Source organism: Eleginops maclovinus, chromosome 10 (genome assembly GCF_036324505.1).
Source record: "Eleginops maclovinus isolate JMC-PN-2008 ecotype Puerto Natales chromosome 10, JC_Emac_rtc_rv5, whole genome shotgun sequence".
Lineage (NCBI taxonomy): Eukaryota > Metazoa > Chordata > Actinopteri > Perciformes > Eleginopidae > Eleginops > Eleginops maclovinus.
This window is the reverse complement of record NC_086358.1, coordinates 13,670,787-13,692,744: the sequence shown is the minus strand read 5'-3', so window position 1 is coordinate 13,692,744 and position 21,958 is coordinate 13,670,787. Positions and strand designations below refer to the sequence as shown.

The 21,958-nt window shown below is 40.4% G+C and overlaps 2 protein-coding genes across 4 annotated transcripts in view; one reads left to right on the top strand and one right to left on the bottom strand.

Annotated features, from left to right (window-relative positions):
- LOC134870701 (neurabin-2-like) overlaps window positions 1–17,234 on the top strand; it is a 21,678-nt gene extending 4,444 nt beyond the window's left edge. The window contains exons 3-11 of the mRNA XM_063893025.1: window positions 6,712–6,844; window positions 8,986–9,106; window positions 9,405–9,509; window positions 12,067–12,199; window positions 13,771–13,923; window positions 14,033–14,086; window positions 14,703–14,932; window positions 15,014–15,110; window positions 15,806–17,234. Of these exons, the coding sequence (XP_063749095.1) occupies window positions 6,712–6,844; window positions 8,986–9,106; window positions 9,405–9,509; window positions 12,067–12,199; window positions 13,771–13,923; window positions 14,033–14,086; window positions 14,703–14,932; window positions 15,014–15,110; window positions 15,806–15,856 (1,077 nt within the window). The 3' untranslated portion in view covers window positions 15,857–17,234. The remainder of the gene's footprint in view (window positions 1–6,711; window positions 6,845–8,985; window positions 9,107–9,404; window positions 9,510–12,066; window positions 12,200–13,770; window positions 13,924–14,032; window positions 14,087–14,702; window positions 14,933–15,013; window positions 15,111–15,805) is intronic.
- On the bottom strand, window positions 17,225–21,958 carry prdm9 (PR domain containing 9). 3 transcript variants are annotated; one of them, XM_063893022.1, is made up of 7 exons: window positions 21,831–21,958; window positions 21,343–21,452; window positions 21,170–21,262; window positions 20,651–20,928; window positions 20,492–20,559; window positions 19,884–20,074; window positions 17,225–19,740 (listed from the first exon to the last, which is right to left on the bottom strand). In XM_063893022.1, exons 2-7 carry the CDS (start codon window positions 21,437–21,439, stop codon window positions 17,726–17,728), a joined length of 2,742 nt encoding a protein of 913 aa, XP_063749092.1. In that variant the 5' UTR covers window positions 21,440–21,452; window positions 21,831–21,958; the 3' UTR covers window positions 17,225–17,725. The 3 variants fall into 3 exon arrangements, with proteins under 3 accessions (XP_063749092.1, XP_063749093.1, XP_063749091.1); XM_063893023.1 differs by having other exon boundaries at window positions 21,538–21,953; XM_063893021.1 differs by having other exon boundaries at window positions 21,343–21,953.

The window sequence follows — 21,958 nt, the reverse complement described above, 5'->3', positions numbered from 1 at the left end:
GATCTTTTGTTTGCTCCTTCTGACACTCCTTCCCTCGCTCCTTCTTTTCTCCCTTTCGCTCTTTGTCACCAGTCTCCTACTGTTAGTAAAAATAGCAGCATTGTTATCGTCACAGACTTGCCTCGCTTTTCAGGGCCGCCTCCTTTTTTTTTTCTCGAAAACACAGGAAGCTGCCTTTCATGCCTTATTTATTTGTTTCTCTTGTTTGTTTTGGCTCCCTCATTCTACCTCACAACTGTATCAACATTGTAGTGTGTGCTTTTTAATTATTGATCCTATTGTAAGAGGAACGTTTTTTTTAAAGAGGCGTAAAAATAGGATAATCTCCACTGGATTTACGCTGTGTTCCCCTCCAAACCAGGAATAATCAGATTTATTTTTCATGCTGCAGAATCACCTTGCTCACTCATCGCCTAGCCTAGCCTTACGCTTTTTATCCTCCACACACACACACTTTCTCTTGGATTTCTGCTGCCTACGCAACTCTGAACATTACTGCCAGCCTGCTCAAAGAACACCTATGATTTTGCTTCACACTGTATCATTAACACAAACAAACTGTTCTTATATGGTAATAAACTGAGGGCTTTGAATTTTAAAAAACATAGAAGGAAGAAAAGCATTTTTAAGCACAGACACAATGTAGAGGTTGGCTCACACACAACCTTTGGTGACTTATGTTCACCACTCAGCCCAGGGAGGGGCAATACATCACCATATGTCAAGGTATCCTCAAACTGTCTATTACTTAGACACAGCAGGCTTGCAGCATTTCATACAGTGCATTACTCACAGTCAGGAGGGGTGGGAGACCAGACGGATTATCAGCAAGGTCACTCTGCCCCACTTCCCAGTCCTGCAGTGGTGGTGGGTTGCAAGCATTGACTGTTACTGTGACATGCCGTGTTATGCAACGTCTGAGCATCCATCCTGCCATTATCTTGCCAAGCTTAAAACCAACAACAGACACAGGGCCTACAGAGATCTGTCATCTGTTTGTATTAGGTTACTAGTCCTACAGCAGAGACAATGCTTTGTCTATCCTCAGGGGATGAATAAAAAGATGATGCTGATATTATTTAGTTTTTGTTATTGTCAGTAAATGTACTTAAATAAATGATAAGACCAACACCAACAATGTGTTAGTTGTTATATAACTTGTTTTAAATGAAGTCGCAAATATATGGTTTCAGTGTACAAAAACAGCTGGAAAATGTCTTGAAACATTGCATCTTGAGTAAATAGTGTATTTGTTAGGGAGTTTTTGTAAATAAATATATGTTTGTTTCTGAAAAAACGATTTTTAATGGGGATGGTTGACAATAATAAAATGCAGGTTACAACCTAAACCTTTAAAATTACAGCAACAGAAGACGAAGACCTTTTTAGAATGGTATAAATCAAACTTTTGCAAAATACTGTTAAATAATTAAATAGGAAATAAAAAACGATATATTATATGATTCCCTATACCTGTGCTTGGATGTGATTATGTGCAAAGCATTTTATAATATATGTAAATATACAGGATATTAAATATTAACATAAAATGTAAATAGAACACATAATACTGTTACATAAATAAAAAGCTTTAGTATGGTGGCACAGAGCAACCAAACTAAACATATGTTATATAGACATACGTTATAATAATAATGTAACAAACAATACATGTTAAAAATAATAATTTACTTGCTGTATCTTGCCACATACTTTATTGCTATTCAGTTGTTGACGTTACTCTCGTGCTGCTGTGTTTCTCCCCGGGGTCAGCACTAAGCTCAAACATGAATACTGACCGATAACTTGCCTGCCAAAACACACAGCTCTGGTGCCACGCAACCGTTACCATGACAAACCTTCCATATCCATATTATTGGCTGGAGAGTAGTCCATGGCAATCGCCGCCAGGATCATGACTATACATTCTGTCTGCGTGCTGCACATATGGGATCTGGATTAACCTCGAGTTTTAGGAGGATTTACAAGCAATTACCTGCAATTTCTGAACATGTTTAATTTGTGGTAGTTGGGGAAGCGATTAATAGCCGTGTTATCAAACTGGGAAAGTGCCTGTCACTTTAATTACATTATTGACTTATAGTGCGATGTAAGGACACAATCTTGATCCTTTTTTGACCTCAATATCGCCCCTGTTGTGCTGTCTGGTTGTTTGTTTACATAAGAATGTCACCAAGATATCTGCTAACAAGAGGCCAGAAATAACTGAAACGTTTACCCTTTCATTATAAGACTCTGGCATATTTGTTTAATTTTAACAGAATAAATTTACGTTTTTTTTTCCAATTTCAATGATACTATACTTAAGACTGAATCTCTCCCTTAACAGGTGTATTTGCATTATTATACAATTATATTATCATAATATCAGTGGCATATTTTCTTAAAATTACAATAATATCATTGATCACAATTTTTTCTGGGACAACAAAAGCAGTTTGAATTTAAAAAATGATTCATTGTATTTATGAGAATTAAAGTTGGACGTATAGACTGTCAGTAAAGCTCACATTCCCAACAGCAGTTTGAATAATAGGGGCAATAAAAATGATGGCAAGATGGGTGCCACAGTATGTGGACAGACAGAATGGAAACACGCTATTTCTGTTGTTCAGAAATCCAACGGCACCTCCTCCACACATCCTATTGGCCAAAATTAGATGTGTTTTTGGAGAGTGAAGAGGGGAAAGAAACACAGCAGTTGACATGCTGCTGTGGGCAGTGGGGGAAGGGGGGGAGGCGGGGGTACAGAGTTTAACCAACAGTGTTACCCAATCGTATTGTAGCCAGAGGGCCGGCACCAGGGAACCACACTGCAGGAGAGCAGCTCTGTCATTTAGCCATCTCTCTGTCACGACATTGTTAAATGGTAGTTAGGACTGACTGAGTTATTTTTATACCCCTTTACAGTCCCAAGTGGGTGCTCAGTAGAGACACAAACACAAGCTTTTAGCTGGTGAGCTAGCTAGCTAGCTAGCTTCCCAAAGAGCTTTTGTAGGACATCCCAAGCGGCTGGTAAGCAGAGGGAGGGAAGGAGGGAGGGAGGGAGTTTCCTGGCCATCTGTTAGCTCCTCTGACCTACTATCTGCCACAACTGGAACAGCGTGCTTCTCCGGTCCTTCCCATCGACCCCCCCTCCCCACCAAATACCCTGCTTTTAATCCCAATGTTTATCTTCCAAAGATAGCCACCTCAACGTTCAAGGAGTTCATCTTCTACTTTACATACTTAAGAGGAGGTTTGGGTGAGAGGTTGCCTTGTGCAGGATCTCATTAGTCTGTCTGCCCTGCGTGGGATCATGGAGGAGGGGGAAAATCTTCTGCCAGGAAATGAACGTGTTAATTCTGTGTCAGCGAGGGCTAGTTGTAGCCTGCATCATGGCACTGCTCCTGAACTTGCCCAAGGCTGGAGGTCACAACACACATCCGATCATGGGTGTGTTTTTTTCCTCCTAAGTGCCACGTTAAACGCTGCTGCACGTTTGATCTTCGGCAGCATCGTGGGCGTAAAATGAGGGCACCACTAGCCACCAGCTGTGGCCTCTTGAGCTTTAAAGTCAAGGAGTGAGACAGTGCAGCGTGAGAGTGAAACAGTAGGCAGTGCTCTGTTGTTGTTTTATGTTCTGTTACTTATGCTACAAACAGTGTATTTTGTGTGTCTGTAATCCACATTCTGCTAATCCCTCTAAATACGAAGGTAACCTAAATCAAAAGCCATTAGACTGCAGTGCGGCTCTCATGCTATCTGTCATCTGAATACGTTAGGTCCAATTTGCTTTACTTGATTCAAAGTGTAAACTAAAATCAGTGTTGCAACAAATAATTACTTGCATTTTACATGAAAGTGCTTTTTTGACAAAATGGTAAGAATGCACATCATTTAGTAGATTCCATGTCTGCAAAGTGCTTGTTCTGTCTGATTAAAACTTGCTAAATATAAAATAAATAAATGATTAATCCATAAATGTAAACAAATCTGTAAATTCAGCCATTAGTTCAAGAAAGGAGGAAGCATATTTCTCAAGATGGAAAAATAGCCCTAACTACACTACTTGATAAATTGACCAATAGTAAGCTATTTAAATTCTACTATATATTTTTATTTTTTAGATATTTTATGGGGGCTTTTTGCCTTTAATTGGATAGGACAGTGGAGAGTGATAGGAAAGTGGGAGAGAGAGTCGGGATGGGATCCGGAAAGGACCACGGGTCGGGAATTGAACCCGGGTCGCCGGTGTACGGTGCAGGTGCCCCAGCCAGTTGCGCCACGGCCAGGGCCGATATTTTTTGATTAATGGAATGAAATTCCTGCTTGGAAATGTTTTTCAACCCCAGATTAGTGCTGCAACTAACGATACTTTCTAGAATAATTGAAAAATTGTTTAGCCGATTAAATGTCAGAAAATAGTCCCTTCCCAGTTTCTCAATATCCAAGGTCTCCTGTTTTGTCAGTTAAAATCCTAAAGATTATCAGCTTAATATTAAAAAAAACTGAGGAAAGCAGCAAGTCAGCATATTTGTGGGCAAAAAAACAGCTTCTTTATAGATTTTTGCATGAAAAAATTACATTATAGTATTACAAATGTCAATTTAGGCCATCATACACATTATTTTAGGCCGAGTTTAGTAAGCAACTCATTTTCGGTCATAATAAGTAGACAAGGGGTCCCTATCTATCTAAGACCCCTTGGTCTAATCAATGTAGCTTTATCCCAGATAAATCTAAATCAGCAGGTCATTTCGACCCCATCATCGTTTGTGTGAACATGCAGTGTCGTGATTTGGCTCAAAGGCGATAACATTTTAAGTCCTATTCTTATGCGTTAGTAAGGCTTAAGAGTAGGACGTGCTTGTACAGTGTTCTATGATGCATGGACATAACAATGATGCTGAATAAATTGGAGAGGGGAGGGGCTGCTTACATTTCAAAGGCACTGTCAAAACTGACAGGCTCTTTACTGTGGGGTTGCCAGGGAGATGTGGCCCATGTGACTGAAGAGGTTAGCAAATGAAGCTACGAAGTGCTACTTTGTAACACAGATGGACAGACTAAACAGCGGAGAGAGAAGAAGTGAGAAAAAGTAAACAAAGACCCAAGAAAGGAGTGTTAAGTGTTACAGCAGAGAGAACGAATGACTGTGGAGGGGAATCTTGATAAAACAAATGGAATAAAGTGTGAAAATAAAAGTCTGGCTCAGAATTAGTGTGGCTAGCAGAGCATGCAAGGTGGTGCATGCATAATCGCCCTGGAAGACTGAGAGAGGGCCTTTTAAAGATTCAGCTTACTCTGTGTGTGTGTGTGTGTGTGTGTGTGTGTGTGTGTGTGTGTGTGTGTGTGTGTGTGTGTGTGTGTGTGTGTGTGTGTGTGTGTGTGTGTGTGTGTGTGTGTGTGAGCAGCTGCAGAAGGCCCTCCATTAGCATGCTGGAGGTGGTTATGTAAACTGTCATGCTGGTGGTGGGAAACAGAGGGCTCTGTCTTCATGAGAGCAACTTCAGTAGTTGTGATGGATTTCCCCCCCAGTGTGTTTGCTACACATTACGGCTGTGAAGCGATACAGCTCGGGGGCCTCCAGGAAATACTGTGGCTGTCTCAGTTGAAGTGGTCGATACATTTGAATTGCATTATGTCTGCATTAACAGTGGCGGTCAGATATTATCAAAAGAATGTATCTGGCTCGTCTTTCTCAGGAGCATTCACGTCCAAGCCCTCTCAGCACTTGGTGATGATGATCTGCAGTCATTTATATATTATTTATCGTAAATATCTTAATAGCCATTCATCTATGAAATAACTATTTTGGTAATCTATTCATTGTAACCAAGTAAATATTCATGCAAAAAATGCTTTTCAAGCATTTCAAATATCGAAATGTACTGCTTTCCTCTGATTTTATATCAAATTAATGGAAATATCTTTGGCTTTTGGACTGAAATATTAATCAATTTATCAAAAAAGACATGCCGCCTTTACATAAATACTGTCTCTAATATATGAACAGATGTATATATATTAAAAAAAAACAGTTAAATTTGCAGTGGGTTTGGTTTTAATCACACACACACACACACACACACACACACACACACACACACACACACACACACACACACACACACACACACACACACACACACACACACACACACACACACACACACACACACACGTGATTTCACATTCACCACGCTCTTGACAGTTTTCAGTAGCAGTTACTCATTTTGGAGTGCATGCAAGAAGAACAGTGTAGTAGCATGAAACAGCAAAAAGCAACCATGGCCGCAAAGAAAAGAAAGGTTCTTCATATTGTAGATGTCGTGGTTAGATGTCAAGGAGTCATGTAACCACAGGGCTAACACTCATTGACCTTTGGACAGTGCAAAAACACCACAGAGAGGATCACTTATCATCAAGGGGTGGGGGGGTTGGGGTTCATTCAAAGATAGTTTAACATTTAGGGAAATGTGCTACTTTGCTTTGTGAAAGTGAAGCTACAGCTAGCATCGGTTAGCTAAGCTAATGTCTCCTTAAAGTAGTAGTATGAGATGTGTTGATCTTGTCATTAAACTTTCTGGAAAAAAATATTTATTATAACAAGGATTTTACAATCTATCCCATTTTCCGGGACACCCTTACACCCTTTGAGCAAAGTGGTTTAAGAGTCTGATGGAGCGTTTATGTCTCCTCATGCAGGTTTTTGCCACTTACCCCAATGAGGACTACGACAGGCGTAATGAAGACGTTGATCCGATGGCAGCGTCTGCAGAGTACGAGCTGGAGAAGAGGGTGGAGAGGTTGGACCTGTTCCCCGCAGAGCTGGAGAAAGGTAAAGAACATTATAAAGTTTCTCTTTATCCAGTGCTACCTATTGTGTACAGGATTTGATGATTTTTTAAAGCATTTATTCAACCTGCTTGAGGCACCAGGAGGGTGGTTTGCATGAAATTGGAAGGCGAGAAATTTGAAATCCGTGGAAGCTGAATTTAAAATGATTATGGTTATGTGATAAACCTCCTGAACACTTGGATTTGTAATTTCTGTTTTTCTTTGAAGCCAAAGGAATAAAAAGCGCCTACATTTTTTGTATTACTTATGTAAAAGATTCTTCACTGACTGCCTTCTGCCAGCCACCCCATTTCCTCCAGCCACGCTTCCCTCAACATCCCTTCAACATTATGCTGCATTAATATATTTATAGAAGAATATATTTAGAATGATGTGCAGGCCAGGTTACACAGGATATGTGGCCATCTTCTATATAAACAATGGGCTGTTGTATGTACAAATTAACCACTCTGCACATTACCTCAGGCAGGAAACCTTGGTGTTATCACTGATCTAACTTTCACATAAAGAGTTAAACTGAAGTGCTTTGTCATAACAAGAGTCCTGGAGATGAATAGAAGCTAGTGCAGGCTTTTATTTCAGCTATAAATATATATCAGCAACATGCAGAATGCTGGTGTCAGTGCAAAGAAAAGACATCAAAGATAGATATCTGCGGTGAAGCTGCTGCATGCCGTTTAAGAACTCTGGACAGCTGTAAATAACCAGAAGCTGTAATTATTAGCCAACTGTTATATATGCTTGATTTAGAAATATTCAGTTTTCTGCACTTGATGAGGTAATAGAAGTCATTTACACTACTATATCAATATTTAATAAATGGTTAATTCCACACTAAAATGTAGTTCTACACCAATATGCACTTCTTAAAGGTGCCATTGAATGGAAAACTGTATTTACCTTGGCATAGTTGAATAAGGAAAGTTTGGTGCATTGAACTGACATACCGTGAACCTCAAACACCATTGTTTCCTCCTTCACGTGGAAATCATGAATATGCATATCATAACGGTAAAACGGGTAAATTACAACAATCCCTGTGTGTGACGTAACACACGGTAGTCCAGCCCCAACATTTGCATACACCAGCCGCTGGAAACACTAACGCTAACACTTACCACTCCATAACGTTGCTCTCCAATCTCCGACCAACTGGCTGTTCTTCAAATTCATCGGTTTCCTCCTCCGATAAAGGCTCAAACGTGTAAGGTTGGATGCCAATAGCCTCCATGGTCCTTCTCTCACAGTTTCGCAAACTTCACTTACTTCTGTGGGCTCTGAGGCAGCCATGGATTGCTCCTTGTAAACCAGCCAATCAGAGCAGAGCTCGTCATAATTATTTAAATAAGGCAATTCAGCTCGTTTCATCCTAGGACCAAATCATAGAGTTATAAAGGGGCCTGTAAAACTGCATCTGGACATTTTTTGGATCAACCAAAGTTATATACCTTCTTTGTAGACATCAGAGAACAATTTGAAATACCAGATAGATGCATTCTATGGCACCTTTAAAAATGTGTATGCACAACTATTCCTCCTGCCGTGAGATAAGCATCTACTTGACAAATATGACAATATAGCAAAACCTAGTATTAATTAATAGACATTTCAAATGTTTTTCAAAATGTTTGATATACTGAATGGTATTTCTTTACAGCCCATAGATTGTAATCCCACAAAATACATTTATAGCTTATTTCCAGTTACAATGGAGGGTCCGCTGACAGTTGATAGCAGTAGTGTACTAATTAATGCAGTAATGCGCTTACAAAGGCAGGGATTAAGTCAACTGCGAGCTAGCAATTATGGATGTAAACATTGCAAGGTTTAAAATGGCTTTGTAAATGTTTTATGAGGAAGGAAATGCATTGTCGGGCCTCAAGGACACACACAATGCATTTGGTGTGCAACACTGTAAATGTTTACAACTTTGTCTGTTTACGAGAAAACTCAACAGGCAACTTTAATTTGACCACACCTGTGGGAAAGGGAAGGGGGCTCTTTAACTTCTCCACCCAAATGTATTGGTTCATGGTTGAAATGGACTAAAACAAACAACTTATTGAAAGCTGTGGATTACAGCCGCAGTGTGGTAACAGCGGGTCTTTTTTTCTCTTTTAGATGGTGAGGGTCTGGGCATCAGTATCATCGGCATGGGTGCAGGGGCTGACATGGGCCTGGAGAAGCTGGGCATCTTTGTGAAGACAGTCACGGATGGAGGAGCAGCACACAGGGATGGCAGGTATGTTAAATCATGATTAATTCACCTTGGATCACCCTGATTCCTTCACATAAGAGGCAAACTGCAAAGGCCTATGCAAACCAAATTTCAATCTGAGGTCGGTTTAGTTGTAGTATTTTATTTCTTGCTTTATTAGCCTATTTATCTTTCTGATTCCTGCCAACTGCAAAAACGTATTGCTGCCAAAAACAAGGGCTCATAAATGGAGTGTTGCTTGTGTAGGCTGTCATCAAAAGATGATGAGCAAAGGCCACAAATGTGCTTTTACTGAAAATTCTCCCTTGACTGCCTCCTCCAGGATCCAGGTGAACGATCTGATTGTGGAGGTGGACGGGACCAGCTTGGTGGGAGTCACCCAGAACTTTGCTGCCTCAGTACTCAGGAACACCGCAGGAACCGTCAAGTAAGTCCCAACTGAAATATTTTTGATGTGTCAGCTAATTGAAATGTAACCTAATGAATACCATTAAAAGACCACGTCCTTCACATGTCATCTAGCGTCATAATTACTGCATATCTTGCGTTTTATTTTTCCTGTACTTTTATTTATTACTAAAAAGACCACCAAAACTTAAAAGGGACAGCTCAAAGATACATATTTTTCCTCTTACCTGTAGTGCAATATGTCAATTTAGATTGTTTTGGTGTGTCTTCCCACACTTCCTTATAATGGAACTTCATGGCCTTAGGTGTTCAAAGTGCCAATAAGTAACCAAAAAGGTGAAAAACGGCAATGTATTTATCCAGAAATCATAACCCAGATACTCAAAAACGTCCACAGATCTGTTGTGATAAGAGTCATGGGGGTACTATTTCCCTCCATCGAACTACACCCGCCAATGAGGTGTAATTTGGTTGCTGTTGAGTTTTTGAAATGTATTTTTATTGCACTTGAGCACAACAAGCTAAGTGTCATTTTTCACAAGGCAAGTTCATTGCCAGGTACGTTTCCACATACAAGGAATTTGCTTTAGTGTCTGTGGTGCGAACATAAACAATCGAAGAAAAGTGAAGGGCTGTGCAGACGTGTGTGCAAAATGTAGTGGGAGAATGGAGAGAAGAAAGAACGAAAGTATCACTACCTGGTATTTTAGGGGAACTGTGCCTTTAAGACAATCCCACAAGACTGGGCTATACTGTTTAGAGTTATTTAGTAAACACTCACATGGTGAACTAAAATCGACATGTTAGCAAGTGGCTTATATTAATCTCAAAGCAATTTTCAGAGATTGTTTAGTTTTACAGGCTCTGTCAAGCCGCAACCAGGACATGCATCTCGTTGCACTTTTCTCGCTGTAACATCAGATTTCTTGCTCAGAGAGATGGTTTCCTCCTGATATATGTAAATATACCCACACAGCCAGTCTTACGCGCAGGACTGACTTCTACCACATCCTGCTCATTCAGCTCACCAGACTGTAGATTTATATCTCGAGTCTCACAGGGTCGTGATTATACCCTTCAAGCTTCTTTCTGAGACATCCTGAATACGAGCCAAAGAATCCTCCACAGAAAACACAGTTATCAGGAACAAATACACTCTTCATCAGAGGTATCATTTCAAAATGCCAGAGGGGTATTTGTAGCCGAGCTCTTTGGCGTTTTGGAGGAACTGACTGTTCCCTACGTGCTCCTTTTGTCACCTAGGTTCATTCATTATTCAGGGGTTTAGTGGTCAGTGCTGCTTTTGTTAGTGTGTGTGACTTCTGAGATCAGAGACTTCCATAGATAGCTCATACATTATGGATCTGCTGAAGTGATGGCACTAGTGCTCAGACCTATTCATAAAAAGCGTCAGGCATGCCGACAGAGAGACAGGGACAGGAAGTGCGTTGGTGAGCGTTTAATTACCCATTAGCAGCGCTGAAATTGAAAGGCTGCAGCGGCTGGCTTAATAACTGTCTGTGGCTCTGTCGTGATTTACAGTGTTATTTCCTGTGTCGCTGTTTACACCCCGGCTTTAATTGGACAGAGATTCATGAGCCTCGATCAGGAAACGTATAGCCTCCGTAATGAAGTGCACAATGACCTGAAGGAGAGGCAGAGAGGAGCGTTTGATTTTAATCATAGAAGGCCGACTCCATAGAGACCGCCTTTGTTCGCCTATAAACAGGAAGACATTTTCTGTCATCAGAGAGCCGGCATGATCCTCACTGCATTAACACATGACATTATACCGTCTGAAGAGGCTGTAAGAAGTCTGTTATATATGAAAAGTACTTTCTTGTTCCTTGTAGGGCAGGTGTTTGTGCTCCTTAAGTCATAAAAAGAAGATCATTTTTCATTTAAAGACTGATCCTGTTGGAGCAATCACAGAACTTCACAAAAATGTGTCTATTATTATAACGTCACGACTTTTGTAAGTAATTACTCCAGAAAGTCTCAAACAAAATGCTGCATTTTTCACTCGAATGTTAGAAAAAGTGAGCATATTAGACTTATTTTAACTTTTAAACATTAGCTTACTCTGTCTTTAAGAATAGATTTTATAAATCCTTTCAAGGCCCTGTCCCATATCTCCGAGCTGCTCTTCCTTATGGCTGAAAGCAACGCCAGAGCCTCAGGCAAAACCCTGTTACTTGTTTCAAAGTCACGGCTAAAGGTGACTGCTGCTTTGCTGTAGAGCGCCCATAGTTTGGAATGCCCTGCCTAAGAATATCAGACTTGCTGACTCGGTGCCCCATTTAAAATCCCTCGTGAAAACACACGCTGCTTTTCATTCTTGATTCCGATTTGTTTATATGTAATGTGTTCTTTTAATTTTCCGTTTAGTTGTTGCTTTCTGCAATTCTTGTGACACTCTTACCCTTATCTCTCTCATAATTTGCTCTCTTTTTAATTATGTTCATCCCTCTGAATTTGAAAAGCGCTTTATACACAAAAGACTACGTCAGTTAAGCGAGCGTCTTCAAACAGGTCCGAGCTGTTTGGTCCTGACTGAGCTGATTGTGAACCCCCAGGTTTGTGATTGGTCGAGAAAAGCCGGGGGAACAGAGCGAGGTGGCTCAGCTCATCCAGCAGACGCTGGAGCAGGAGCGCTGGCAGAGGGAGATGATGGAGCAGCGCTACAACCAATACATGGACGAACAAGAGGTCAGTCCTTATAAGTATTCCTTGAGCAGGGTGGCGCAGTGAAGTGAAGGTGTACTGATTACTAATCAAGATTCCATTCCTCCTCTCCACCTTTTATGAGCAAGTACACACTCTCTTCTGTCATCACTAGAATTAAGTGGAGGATGTAGGCTAGTTACGAGAAAATGACAATGTAGAACTCTTTCAAAGCTCAGGTAAGCCATCTTAACTAACAGGATGATTCCCAGTTTAAGAACAAAAGACCTCTGAATGTATTAATCAACATTTTAAGTCATCAAGCATCAACAAAAGCATCTCTAAATAAGTTTTTGGGCTGTACCGTATACATTTTGTAGAGCACAGATGTCTGTCCTACTATTTTATGACTTTATTACCCTTAAGCAAAACAGGAAAAAAGAGCCACCATTTTTTTCACCGCAGTTAAAATATTGTTTATGGAAGACTAAGCACCAACAAATAGGGGTAAAACTGAGTATTTCTTTAGATAGGTCCTTTTTTGACTTAACAACTAAAATCTAGTTCTATAAATAGTATACTACTAATAATATCACTGTAGACCAACCGTTGTCTACAACTGTGAAGAAAAAACAGCTTTAAATGAATGAATAAACATGCAAATGTAAAAAAGTAAAAGCATCTCTTCTACTGAAAGTCAACGTAATGAATGAAGCCTCAAAGCCTTGAAACTATTGGGTGCTGCCCTTCAGAGCTCATACATCCTTTTCAACCTTTCTGACACAAATACTTCCTCAAAAATGAAAAACAAGTTGCAATCATTCATGGCTCTGTTAGCACTTGGTTCCCCTTTTAGGATTATTCAATGTATCCCATGAACAGAAGTGACCCTCTCTGTGAGGCTGTGCTTTACGTGCCTCTGGCCAGAAGCCTCACTATTGTGTCCAACGTGCAGCATCAGTCCCATCAGACGATAAGCTCTGCTCTGAAATGAGGGCAAATCGGGATCCGAAAATCTCTGACCCCGGATGTCCTTTGCTTTGTTAATCTCATGAGTCTCTTCTGATTTTGTTTTACATAAACTATAAGGTCATGGAGTTCTTACAGATCATATGCAACTGTACTTTCATTAGAACAGAGAGGAAGTTTCCCCATTCATGCCACTGTGGTGCAGCTGTTACTTGAAAAGCTCTATGTTGTGTAACCGAAAGTGAAATCTGATCTTTGGAGCGGTGCACCACCTAGAGGCTGTCTGGTGTCATAGCACAGACACATGCTTTTAAAGACACCATGAAATGACTATTTTCCACTTTTTTTTACTGTTTTAAGGGGCATTTTATGCATTTTTAGACAGTTAAGTGAGAAATACTTTAATTCCAATAATTTCAGCTCCTAGAAATGAGTGCCCCATGGGTAAAACTATTTAAAACATGTCAAAGAAGACATATTCTACTTATTTACATGTTCATATTTTTATTTTGTTCCTCTAGTGTGACCTGTTTACATGCTCTTATGTTCAGAAAGGTTTTTATTTTTCTCATACCGCCTGTGCCCTTTAAACTGTAATTACTTCTTTGTGTGTGAATGGGATCCTAACCTCAACACGTCCCCTTCAGGGCGGTGAATATGGCACAGATGAGGAGGAGGACGACGATGAGGAGGTGAGCCCGCCGTATCCCAGCGCCATCGAGGTGTTCGACCTGGCAGAGAACGAGGACATGTCGCCCCTGGAGACAGACCCTGAGAAACTAGCACATAAATACAAAGAGGTAAGACATGAGCTCCCTTAATCAGAGCATTTTCTGTGTTTTCACAGTTTATTTTTCTCGTAATGTGTCTAACACTAACATGTATTTCAAATCTGTCCTCGCTGTAAAGCTCCAAATAAAGCATGCGGTGACCCAGGCCGAGATCCAGCAGCTGAAAAGAAAGGTGACTTCTTCATTTATGTTTTAAAAGATGAAGAGAAGCAGTTGTGGATTCAGTAAAAAGGGGTGTTAACTTCAGGAACTACTCCATGATGAATAAAAAAAGCTAGGTGACAAATTATGGCAAGAGTTAAGTGTGATTATGATTATAGAGTTTATGTTTCATAAAGCTAAACTATAGATAAAGATGAAGACTTTTGCATGCTTAACTTATAAAATAAACACCAATCTTTTTTATCAATTCTCTTCAATAAAATGAAGGTCGAGTAAGACAAAAAAACAAATGCTTTGCCTTTTATATACATCCAGTTTGTAGGTGAGGCTAGCTGCCTCCCTAATTTGTAATTAATTAGCAACTGTAAATAAAAATTGTACATAAAACAACATGTTAAACTGATATTTTGTGTATTTAAGTGCTTTATACAACTTTGATTTTGTGTGTAAGATAATTAATGTCTAGTTTTACCTTTTGTAGACAAAAAACACATTTTAAAATATATTTTTAGAAGTTTAGATTCCATGTTGGAACATGAATGGATTTTTCCCCCCACACCTACAAAGACGCATTTCTTATTTTAAGGATCTTTTAATTGAAATGGATGCTTCACCTTTCTCTGCAGCTGCACCACGCGGAGCAGGACAAGCAGCGCTGGCGTATGGATAAGGCCCAGCTGGAGCAGACGCTGCAGGAGAACAAGGAGCGTATGGATAAGCTGGAGGGATACTGGATGGAGGCTCAGAGCCTGTGCCAGGCGGTGGACGAGCACCTGAAGGAGACGCAGGCGCAGTATCAGGCTCTGGAGCGCAAGTACAGCAAAGCCAAGCGCCTCATCAAGGAGTATCAGCAGAAGTAAGACAGCATGAGACCATAAATATACAAACAGCTGAGAGATGTTACAGTAGAGTCTGATGCTGTGACGTCCTCAAACAGGGAGATCGAGTACCTAAAGAAGGAGACGCAGCGCTGTGCACAGGTTGGAGCTGAGGCCTCTCTACTGAAGGAGGAGTCCGGACAACTTCAGGAGCAGGTACAGCACAGGAGCTCACCCAGGAACAACCTGCTAAAACTTCAAATATTCAGATGATGTTGGTATTCTTCGTCTTTTGTAGGTTTTGTGCTAGAAGAACCTTTGAAACCATTTTTCTACCGTTATAATAATATCGTATAATAACATATATTTCAATTTATTTATGCATTGCACTTTTATCCAAAGTTACAGTGTTTAATAAGATAAATATATAAATATCCACCAATGACACAACAAATAAAGTTATACAATGTTGAGCAAACAGTCAAATATTAGAAAAAAAAAAAATACAATTATACAAATATTCATTCAAATAAAAGTTGAGAATGCTTTTCTGTTCAGAGGTTTTAAAATGGGACATAGCAGATAAGTAAGCCCACAAACTGTACAAAAATAAATAAAGATTGCAGTAATTTGTATAAACTATTGCCATGTTTAGAGATAATAGGTTAATAAAAATAGGAAAATAAAAGCCTGTCACATTTATAATATTTACAATGAATTATTTACAAATATTGATTGTTCTATAAAGTGGGAGTTTGTGTTTTTAGCAGAAGTTGTTGATCTCTCCATTTTAAGTTGGAACACTTAAAATATAAATAAGACCATCATTTGAAAATGGAAGAGCGTAGTTCTTGGTAATGCATTCAGACCTTACTTCATAAACATACTGCATGTTCCTCTGTCCTCTGCAGGTGGCTGACCTGGAGTGCCGGGTGGAGGAGCTGAAATCTGAACCTTTATAAACGCCTTTTGTCCGTTACCTATCTCAGAGCGCAGAACTCCGCCAGAGGAAGGGGAGAGAGAGTGGTATTGTTCTGGCAATGACCTGCAGGGTATTTTCTCGAGCTTGGTTTCCGGTCGCATACTGTATATATGTGTCCTCAGGCTTCTGCCACTTAAACCTTTTAACCATGTTTTTCTGTTTTATGGGAACTGAAGAACAGCTTTATCATCACAAATACAGACTCTGTTGAGCTCTAGGTGTACTGTTCCCTTTTTATTTCCGAAGTTCAGTATTTAATCCATCATTTGTGGTTTTGTGACAGACCAAGCTGTTGCTTTAATTGCCAAAAAACAAAATCCCTTTCTTTCTTTCGCCTAGTTTTGTGATCTTTTTTTTGTACAGATGTGATACTGTGTGGTTTTAACAATCAGTTTGGTTTGTAAAAAATTCAAATATGTGTATAACATTTTAACATAATATAAACTAATGAGATTGAGGGTTGTTGTATATTTTACATGATGGTGTGTAAATTGGAGATTGCACTGAAGGAGACGTCAACAAGGTGCTTCACTGGAGCGGATCGACAACGCGGGAACAATGTTTTGAGGTGTCTTTGGAATTGTACAAACTGTAAACCCAACCTTCGTAGGGGTCTTGTCGTCACTTAACCTTGAGAACCACCTGCTGCCTACCTTTCAGAAGTGTTGTGTATTTTTTACACATTAAGACTCAGTAACGAGCGTTCAATCCTCCGGTTTCAACCCCTCGATTCTTTCAGAAAAAAAAAAGGACCACAGAAACAAGCCTCCACAACTGCTGTGCCACAAAATGGATCTCTTTCTCCCTTAAAAATGGATGTTGTCAAGGAACTTGTGTAACTGGTATTAGTTAGGACTACTGATATAAGAAACTATACTGGACTGGGATGTTAAAGAAGTCGTTACCAGCAGCAAAGTTAGATTTAAATAGCTAGTGTCTCGAACCAGCAGCTGCACTTGACACCGCTGTGTGTAGCACAGGAAAACACTGCCAGGTTTATCCCTGTTTTCAATTTACGCACAGTTTAAAATTGAGTCTACTTGTGTTGACTGTCATACCAGTATGTTTGTATAGTTCAGGTAAGACTGAAGTATTTTCATTTTACTTAATATTTATAATATAGTCAAGTGGGAAATATGAGCTAACAGAACAGAAACTGACAAAGGCAATGTTCAATGGACAGTCAAACTGTGTCATTAAAAACATGTAGACCTGGATGACTACAAAAACAAATTTAAAGATTAATGAATTGAAAAAAACAGGCATGTTATGAGAATTTTCATAATATTAAGGCTTGTACAGTGCACATGCTTTGCATTGTATGTTTTGTGGAATAAATGGTCAAAAGTGATGAACAAGTTTGTGTTTTTATTTTTGTTTTAAAGCAAGCTGACATTGAGAGACAATAAGCATTTGTGTCAGGCTGGTAATCTCCTTTACTTACTTTGCTTTCTACTTTCAAAAAACAACAAAAATACTTTTCAAATAAAGGTAAATGTTTTTTGTTATGTTATGCTTTAGCATTAAACAAACTTAATTTAAAATAAAGTTACGTACTGGACCTAGAAAAAAATCTATCAAGTTCAATTACGTTTTCAATGGAAAAAATTAAAAGGCATATTTGGGATTTTTTGGAAGTGGGGTTGTGAGAGTTACTCATTTATAGATAAACTAGAAAGATGTTTTAAGGTGGGCCTTAATAGGTGGCTTAAATATACTTTGATGCCGCCACACCACAGCTTAGCTTCCGTCTACTATAGGTAATACACTGATCAGGTATAGTTACTTCTTACAACCCAACTTCAAAAGAAGCCAAACTATCCCTTAAATCTTCACCCTCAACATGTGACTACAAGTGCATCTTCTGATGGTGTCTCCTGAGGTGATAATTCCTGGAGAAGCTCTTCCCGCACTGGGTGCATTTGAACATCCTCTGTCCCAAATGAAGCAGCTGGTGAGCTTTGAGACTCTGCGGGCGGCTGAAACTTTTACAACACTCGGAGCAGCTGTGGGGCCTGACCCCCGTGTGCTTCCTCTCGTGTCGCTTCAGGTCTCCGGACTGCCGGAAGCTCTCCCCACAGTGTGTGCACAAGTACGGCTTCTCCCCCGTGTGAGTCCTGACGTGCACGTTGAGTTGGCCGGTGTAGGAGAAGCTCTTGCTGCAGTGAGGGCAGCTGAACGGCTTCTCGCCCGTGTGGACGCGCTGGTGTTGCTTGAGACCGTAGTGGTTCGTGAAGCCCTTCCCGCAGTCCGTGCACAAGTACAGCACCTTCACCTGCTGGAAGCATGCGTGCGCTTTTAAAGCTTTGGCACTTGTACAGCTCTTCCCACAATGGGGGCATACATATTCCTTTTCCCCCTTCTCTTCCTCTTCCTCCAACTGAAATGCAAGGCTGTCGGAATCACAGTGGGCCAAATACTCCACTGGGTGATGCCTCTTGACGTGTTTGATAAGGTAGCTCTTCATGGTGAAGGAGAACTGACAGTAGGTGCACGGGAAAGGCTCTGACGTGCAGTGATACTTCATGCAGGTGTTGCTCTTGCGATGCTGTTTCAGGTTACTAGAGGAAGAGAAGGATTTGCCACAGCGGTCACAGTCGTACGATTTTGTATTTGAATGCACCGTCAGCTTGTGTCTCTTCAGAAGGCCGGACGTTTTGAATGTTGCCTCGCACTGACCACATTTGAGCTCTTTTAAAGCGCACTTGTGTGCCTTAAGATCATCCGGGTTTCGGTATGTGCATTTACAGCGATGGCAGCTGAACCATTTGTATTTTTCTAACTCTCCATTTGTGGCTTCTGGGGCCTCCGAATCGTCTGAGGTCCTCTCCGTCTGCACGGGGCTGGTTAATGGCTTCTTGCAGATGGCTGCCCTTCGTTTTGGAGCTATGAGTTTGGTTATAGCTGAAATTTTGGATCTGGCTCCAAGTCGCTGAGGTCTCTGGCGTTTTTGGACTGATTTAACGGTTTCAGCCACTGACGGCGAAGGAGTGAAGTCTGGATCATGGCTCTGATCATCCTCTTGGTTTTCCATTGTGGTCTCCTCTGAGTGATGCTCAGTTATGTGCAGCTGAAGGTCGTCCACAGAGGAAACAGTCAGGGAGCACTCAGCACAGCTAAAGGGCATGGTAGAAGACTCATCAGGAGCCTCTTTTAGTTTTTCCCCGCTCTTGCTTTCTTGTTTCTGATGACCCCGCAGGTGCCTGGTGAGGTCGTTGTACTGTCCGAAACACTTCTGACACAACTTGCAGACGTACGGACGTAACTTTTCATGGCCAGCCATCTTATGATTCTTTGGGGATTCTTCATTTGTGAAACCTTTACCGCAGTCTGAAGAATTTGACTGGAAAGTGTTCTCAGTTACATCCGTAGCTTCTTGTACATTCTCACTAACATTCATGTCTGTTGTCTCTTCAACTATCGACGGCTCTGCTGTGTTTAAAACTTTCTTCTCACTGCTGTTCTGATTAGGAACAATGTTGGTGCCTTTTATCACCGCCCGCTTCCTGTGAACTAGCTGGTGTCTGATTAAGCCAGAAGCTTGGCTAAAACTCCGCCTGCACTGTGTGCAGCAGTAGGGACGTTTGTTTGAGTGGACGCAAAGCTTGTGCCTCCTAAGGTGAGGTATTTGCTTGAAAATCTTTCCGCAATCGCCGCATGTCTTCGACTTAACAGTATCAACACAAACCATCATCAGTGAGTCATTATAGGAAGATGGATTTTCAGGCTCAGCAGGCGGTTTGCAGTCTTCCTCAGGCTGAAGGTGGAAGCTCTCTGTATGTAGCTGGAGAAAGGACTCTGTAGTGAAGGACAGCTGACAGTGGGAGCATGAGAAGATCTGAGACGTCACAGAAGTGCTACTCTCTAAAATAAAGAAGAAAAAAAACATAAATTGACAAACTTTTGATTTAGGGTTCGGTCCCAATAAAAAGTATGGCATTGTAAGATTGTTTTAGTAAAAAAATAAAACACCACATTTTTCTCAAGTAAAGTGTTAATAAACGTACCTGTTGCATTCAGCTTCATAACCCACACCTGAGTCCAAGATTCACTGAAACGGTCGAGAAATTTGCTGCTGGGCCACACCATGAGCTCCTCTCCAGGGTGTATGGTGCGACAGCAGTGATAAAGGATGCTGCCTTTGTACTGGACAGCCAGCAAATTTGTCTCGTCTTTATTCCGAGCAAAGTTGACGTACCTGTGTAGGACAAAAGAGATGAATAAAAACATGGACAGATTTTCAGACATACCATGATCTGTTGTGTGAAGGGATCAATCAAATAGATACTAGCAAAACAGACATAAATCTATGACTGTATTGTTTGTGGTCGTGATGCATTGTGGGTAACTGAGGCATCATTTTCTACAAACAAGAAACCATGGAATAAAAAATATCGAAAAAAATCACGATGTCTTTGATATTTGATACATTAAGTTAGATATTTACTTCCTAGGCAGTCTGTCCGGAGCATAGATGATATTGATATTATTGAATGCTACATTTGAGGAATAATCTTTTAAAGGAATTCTCACATTGAAAGTGAAACAAAATAAAATAAATAATCATTGTTTTTCCAAAATAATATAAATAAAATAGCAGAATTCACTACATTACCTCATCCAGTTTGAGTGTGTATCTCTGGCAGCATCAATGTACTCGTATTCTTCTTTTTCTTTGTAAATCTGCAGAACATTTAAGTCTGTTATAAGACAAAACACATATAAAAAGAACCACATTTAAAAATACTCAGAGCAGGATAATATCCACGCTTACCTCCCAGGAGAAGTCACTTGCCATGGCATTTTCTCTTGTTGTCACTTCCCCCTCAAATGGTCCAAAATGCATTCCCGGAGACACTATTTGGCCATGATTTATGACCCCTACGCCTGCACCGGGAATACTAGATCTGCCGATCGTCAGGCCATAGGGCAGAGAGAGGAGGGCCCTCTGGGGGAGACCAGTACTCGTAGGGAAGTCCAGAATAAAAGATGGGCCATTAAGGGTGGCGGGGTCACTCGGTTCCTGGAAGAGAGGCAGGCACTCCTCACAATCTGGAAAACAGAAGAAAATAGTTACTCAACTTTATGCTTACAAGCATACTGTAAAATAATTGTTGAACAAATGTAAAATGTCAAAAAATGACTTCAATAAGCTGAGGCTGAAAACAGCATTGTGTGGCAATCGTTTAGAATAACTAGTAGACTAACCGTTGAAGCTTCAGTTTGAGTGACTTATTTAGTATAAAAAGTAGAAACTTTGAGTGAATGTAAGAGAAAAGGGTCTCTTTCTTACAAAAGCCACCATCAGCCTCCGGGTTATCTCCATGTATCACAGTGTCCAGTAGCTTCTGTATAGGCGTTTCTGCTGGCTCTAAAACCGGTAACACTGGAAGAAAAATGCACTCATTAAAAAACGTCTTATATATTCAAACAAGTGTTTACAAAGGTCAACGTCAAACGTTTTACCTGACGGTGTGTTGTTTTCAGGGGGTAGGCACTCCTCTGTTATCACTACCTCCTCGGTTGTCTCTACCCACCCCACAGCGGTGCTCTTGTCCGACATGAATGCCCACTCTCTGGAGAGTTGATAGAAACTATTCATGTTGCTCACAAAAATACATATTAACACAAAGTAAATACATAACTTAGACGCTAACTTACAGCAACAGATGGGCAGCCTACGTTAGCGCGCTAGCATAGTTTGCTAAATAAATTCCTTGAAACAATTTAGCTTGATCGAATTACATTTTATACAGACGGGACAGTAGTCCTGATTAACAGTGAAAAGAAGGCTAACAACGTATGGTTGATAAGACAGAATGAGCATAGCCATACAATAATTAGTAGCTGCTGTGTTGCTATCCCAGATAAATCAACAAGATGAAAACTAGCATTACGATATAATACGTCATAGAGTAGTTTCCAAAAGCATCTGCATAGACCTTTGTACCTACACTTATCACAACGGATTTATTCTTCCTAATGTTTTCAGAACTAGCTGCTGTTCAAACTGCTGTTTTAGCTCTTAGCTAATGTTACCGTTTCGGACCGTTAATAGAACCATAACTATCCGAGGTCAATG

What these genes read in the sequence shown, in the direction of transcription:
- prdm9 (XM_063893021.1), bottom strand. Translation starts at nt 21,478, where the DNA reads ATGAATAGTTTCTATCAACTCTCCAGAGAGTGGGCATTCATGTCGGAC. An exon ending in GGAGGCTGATGGTGGCTTTT is followed by an intron (nt 20,929 to 21,169) that starts GTAAGAAAGAGA and finishes TCTGTTTTCCAG; the next exon opens with ATTGTGAGGAGTGCCTGCCT. An exon ending in ACACACTCAAACTGGATGAG is followed by an intron (nt 20,075 to 20,491) that starts GTAATGTAGTGA and finishes TGTCCTACACAG; the next exon opens with GTACGTCAACTTTGCTCGGA.